At 45.2% G+C, this 5,447-nt stretch overlaps 1 protein-coding gene across 1 annotated transcript in view; it reads left to right on the top strand.

Annotated features, from left to right (window-relative positions):
* Nucleotides 1–2,668, top strand: part of LOC112118934 (glutamate receptor ionotropic, NMDA 3A-like) — an 82,633-nt gene extending 79,965 nt beyond the window's left edge. The window contains exons 8-9 of the mRNA XM_026646388.1: nucleotides 407–571; nucleotides 2,591–2,668. Coding sequence (XP_026502173.1) covers nucleotides 407–571; nucleotides 2,591–2,668 — 243 coding nt within the window. The remainder of the gene's footprint in view (nucleotides 1–406; nucleotides 572–2,590) is intronic.
* Nucleotides 2,669–5,447: the final 2,779 nt, after the last annotated feature.

The raw sequence follows: 5,447 nt of genomic DNA, 5'->3' as shown, positions 1-5,447 counted from the left end.
ACCACTAACGATCACTCTTGACTCTCTGCTGACTAAAGCCTTGGTCCTTGATCCTTGGATGATGTTCGGCCAAGCAGTGCTAGTATTTCCAGATTATAGCATAGCTACCACTGGAATAGGATTCTCATATGTGCCACTAATCTAATTTTCCCAGGAAAAACCATCAGTGGCGCAGATTCACATTTACATCAAGGTCCCTCTTCACCACTCTGACAGTGCAAAGAATCTTAAGGCAGCCAGGGTGGTATAAAGGGGCCTTAGTGTGAATGAGAATCAGTCCATTATCCACCTGTTATGATTTGGCTAATGCATGCTCACTGAGATGATATTTACACATTTGAAAATGCAATGTGTACTATGTATATTAAAATACACCAAGAGGGCATTTTATTTTTATTTTGCACAGACACTGCAAATGGGCATTAACCACTTCTCCGGACTCTTTGTGATGTTATGCGTTGGATTTGTCTTATCCATTCTCACCACCATTGGAGAACATGTAGTACACAGACTGGTCCTACCACGAATCAAAAAGAAATCCAAGCTGAAATACTGGCTCCATACAAGCCAGGTACGTATTCGAGAGGCTTGCTGGTAATTCCATCAAATGTTTCCAGAGCTGTTCAGTAAAAGCCTGATCCAAAGCCACTGAAGTCAATGGAAATTCTACCGTTGGTTTCAATGGGCATTGACTCTGGCCTAGATTATTATTAGTAGCTTTGCTCTTCTAACAGAACCTGTTGCAGTTGACGTTGGTGCAAATTTTACCAATGACTTCGGTCGGAGCAGGTCCAGTGTCTCTAGCACCCCTTCTGTTATTGAGTATCAAGGGGAACCAATTAAAGATTATCAGTGTTATTTCTCAGACCAGTCAATCACTCTCTAGTGAGGAGGGGGAGGACACTGGGATGGCCCTGCAGGCAAAGTTTTCAAAGTAGCCTCCAAGCGGGCTAGGTGGCTCAGAGGAGTGATGATGGTGATGCACATTGGCAAGAGAAGTCCAGACTTCCACATACGCTGCTCAATATACAGCAGCACTGAAAATGGGAGGCCTTATTTTTATTTACATTAAGGCCCCTTAGTAGTATAAAGAGGCCTTAGTGTAAGAATCTAGGTCAGCATGTTTGGACTAAAAATGGGATAGAAAACAATGTAGGAAATTATACAATAACACTACCAGTAGATATGGAATAATGGTACAATTTTATCTAGAGTTTGTGTTTAATTTGGTCCTGCCACTGTCAGGAAGTCACAGAAGAGGTCCAGAGAAGGTCAATGATGGTTAGAGTTAGAAGGATGCTAGGGACTACATATGAGAGTTTGAGATCAAGATTATTTAACATTGAAAAGAGAAGCATCAGAGGGGACTTGAAATATTCACAATTACGAAGTACATAGTGTAAACTGAACCCCCCCCCCCCCCTTTTTGCTTCTCAATCGCTGCTGTTTTATAACCCAAACACTGCGCAGTTGGCTTTCTGTGCTAGCTGCATTGTGAGACTGCCTTTCCCAAGGTGAGCAGGGTCAGTCTTGGGGTATTTTCCCCCCTCTTTCCCCCATGAATGTTTATATCTTATTTTTCCATATGCCAGAGGAAGATGGCATCTCTAGCCCTACCACATTCTAGAGGTGATCATAGGAGCCATCCTGGAAACTCCTGGGCTGTATTTCTGTATACAATTGAGCGAAGGCAGCGTTTGCTAGAACGTAGAGATTGCCTCTGTCCATTCTATCAGGTCCTCAGCTGGTGTATCACCAGGCACTATCATTGACCTTAACTGAGCTACGTCATCTTACACCAACTGAGGATCTCGCCTTGAGTGAACTGCTAGAAGTCCAGGGAGAGCCCGACTCCAGCAACAAGTTGAATTCTGTCAGTAGCACAGAGCAAGTTATAAAGGAGAATGGCTGTGGACCTTTGTATCTTACACAGCACTAGTCAGGTGAAAGCATTTCGAGGAAGACCTTGTTTGGTTGTCTGAGGACTGAGTCATTGTTGGAAAGTCCAAATTAAGCGAAGACAACCGTTTTTCTGTAAATACTAGAATATGAAAAGAGAGAGGGGGGAGGATTGTTGTTCTTCAGTGCGTGTTTGTTTTCTTAAAGACACACAACTCGTTTGTGTAAAAAGCCTGAACCAAAACCCGTTGAGCTTTGGGACAGTCTGAATTTTAATATGCTACAAACTAGCATGAATTCTAAGTAACATCTTGTTTATCAGTATATTGGTTCCCAAGCTTTCTATGCGTCTATAAAAACGTTGATTCGCCTCCTTTGGCACGGTGCTTGTAATAAAGTGGGGGAAATATATTTATCTTTCTGCCTTGGGGTATCTTATCTAATGGATACATTACTTTCTGGTAGACGGTCTTTAAAAAAAGTGTACATCAGGAAATCAACCACTCTTGCTCCAGAAATAGGAGACCTTTATGACAATGAATAGGAGCTGGGCATTGGGTTTGTATCCCGGAATGTGCAAAATAAGAAGCTACATTCAGGTGGAGTCCACACAAAGACAGTCGTTTGCCTGCCCCCAGAGGTGGGGGCTCTTTTTTCTTGTGTTTAATTATTCCCGTTTCACTTCTTCTAGAGATTGCATCGCGCGTTAAACAGTTCATTCACTGAGGACAAACACCAACCCAAGACAAAACGAGTAGAAAAGAGGTAAGTTGTGTGTGCTTTTTTTTTTTTTTTTTTTTAAAAGGGCTTATTTTGGAACTAGATCTGTTGGAACTGGATATCGGACCATGAACTTAAACGTCTCCCAGAGATAAAGATAAATCAAGAGAGAAAAATGGTACTTTGACTATTAGCTAACAATATTGTTACAGGCTGAAGTTCTTTAGATGCCCAAAGAGAAGCGGAAAATGGATATTTATTAGTTTAATACAGAGCTACATAGATTCCCTAGTATTTTTTATCCACACTGCAATCATAAATCCAAAACCCAATACCAGCCCCCATGCTCATTCCGGGATACAAACCCATTGCCAGCTGTGAATCTAGGCATACCTTAAGTGTAACTTGTTATAGTCACAGATATACACCAGTCCTAAAATGGTCTAATAGCATACAGGGCAATCCCTTCTCCCAGGAATCTCAGCTCAGCCCAGATCACAGGGAGCAACCTCAGGCATTGACTCTAATTAGAGACCAACTCAGAGAGCAAACTCCCCTCCTGTTTGCACAGCTGCATGTCTCCAGAAGCTGTGTCTACACAGAACATTGCATAATCAAAGACAATACAACAGCACATCTTCCTAAGCCTAAACACTTGCTCACACACTAAGAAAAAGAATTTGAAAGACGATGGTACATCTACGCCACAAACGAAGGTGTGATTGTAGCATGGGCAGGCATACGTGCGCTAGCTTTAATCTAGCGAACAAGAGTAGTGAAGATTTAACACACAGACCCTGCCATGGGCAGCAACCTAAAGTCCTCAGTGGGCTCATAATGATGGGACTATCCCATGCCACCATTTCTTCACTACTGTTTTTTTTAGCCCACCTAGCTCAATTAAAGCTAGCAAGGATATGTCTACCTGTTACAGTCACACGTTCATTAGTGGTATAGACATAGCCGTCATGCAACAGCACCACCTAGTGACACCGGTCATAACAATACCATCTTTTTGATGTGGTACTGCTAGGAAATACTTCTAGATAGCAGCATTCCTTCCCTACAGAGGAGTACAGATGCAGAGAGATGTCAAGATAGCACCCTGGCCACTTACAGCAAAAATCTCCATGAGTAGCGTCTGGGAAAGATCCTGTCTGGGGCCACGATCAAAGCACTAACTCATGGGTTTTGTTAAAATTTTGGTGCCACAGAAATGACACCAAGAAAAAATTCTTGGTTGATTGACAGATGAGAGAGGGTCAGCCTCCACAACACCCCACATCTGGCCTCCTCAGCACCCCCGGGCAGGCAGGCCACTAATAACAAACTGACAATAATCCCAAAGAAAACACAGAACAAAAAGGTCCTTCGCTTTTCCTGGGCTACCCTTCCCTCTCGTACAGCAATGACCCTCCAGACTTTCTCCTTGGAGGCCCAGTTCCTGCCCAAGTGGCTCAGCTTCAGGGCTTCCTCCCTGGAGTCCTTCCCCCACTCTGGGACTCCACAGGCTGGATCCGTATTCCCAGTGTACCTGCAGACTTTCTACCTGGGGTCTGACTCTCTCCAGGGTCTACTACAGGAGCTGCCTCCTCTCCTGCTGTACTTTCCTTCCCAGCAAAACTCTCCCCGTCCTTTACAGAAATCACCCAACTCCTTCTCGGGGGGTCTGATAATTGACTGCAGCCATCTGATCAGGATCAGCTGCAGGGCTACCTGATCATAGAATATCAGGGTTGGAAGGGACCTCAGGAGTTCATCTAGTCCAACCCCCTGCTCAAAGCAGGACCTAATCCCAACTAAATCATCCCAGCCTGACTCCCCTGGAAGAGCCAGCCAGTCTCTCTCTCTACTGGCCACACTCTTCCTCTGTCTCCTCCCCATAACAAGCCCAGTTTGACCCCAAGGCAGCTTCATCAATTCAAAAGCACAACATTTGGAGGCACAAGCTGCTTTCAGAAGCCGACTGGTGCAAAATAAACGTCGTGCTGCTCACACCGCCAAGGTCCTGATTCCTCCACAGGATGTTTTTTTATATAAAGGCACTTTTGCCATCTCTAATTAGAACCCTACTAGCAACAAGCCTGTTCAAAAACACTTGTGTTTAATCAAGCCTTTAACTGCACTGTGGACGGGACCCTGCTGAATTAAATTCAAGGCTCCCAGTAACCTGGAACGTAGCTGTAATGAGTCCTAATATTGGAAGGGACAGTGCTGAGCTCCCCAATTAATTAGATGAGAACCCTCTCTTATTCCTCCAGGCGGCTGTCCTCTTTCAAATGGTCAGAAAGGGAAAAGCGATGGGATTAACTTGTGTTATTTCCCTCGAGAGGGTCCTCTGATATCTTCTTCAGGCATCATTTTCAGAAAGGCTCTTTTAACACAGTGCCTGCAGACCTGCACATTCTCACCCTCTGACTGCCAGGGGTTCCATTTACACCTGCCTCGAGCACAGCACCCGCTTACCTCCAACTCTAAATGGGTGAGCCCATGACCGGCGCCTGCCTCCATCCCCTCTTCACACTCCCCACCACCACGAGCAGCACCCGGCGAGCCCTGTGAAGGCTCTTTTCGTGTTGGGTTGTAAGAGGCGGGAAAGACAGAGGCAGTCACTCATGAGTGCTATTCCTAAATACACCCAGAATGCAGGACACGGCTACCTGCTTCATCTGGGGTGTTCCTGAGGAGGAGTGCGCCATAGCCTGCACTAGGGTTACCATACGTCCTCTTTTTCCCGGACATGTCCAGCTTTTCGGCACTCAAACCCCCGTCCGGGGGGAATTGCCAAAAAGCCGAACATGTCCGGGAAAATGGCGGCTCTGCTCCTC

Source organism: Terrapene carolina, unplaced genomic scaffold (assembly GCF_002925995.2).
Source record: "Terrapene carolina triunguis isolate 2854851 unplaced genomic scaffold, T_m_triunguis-2.0 Scaffold35022, whole genome shotgun sequence".
Lineage (NCBI taxonomy): Eukaryota > Metazoa > Chordata > Testudines > Emydidae > Terrapene > Terrapene triunguis.
This window is presented reverse-complemented; position numbering and strand designations above follow the sequence as displayed.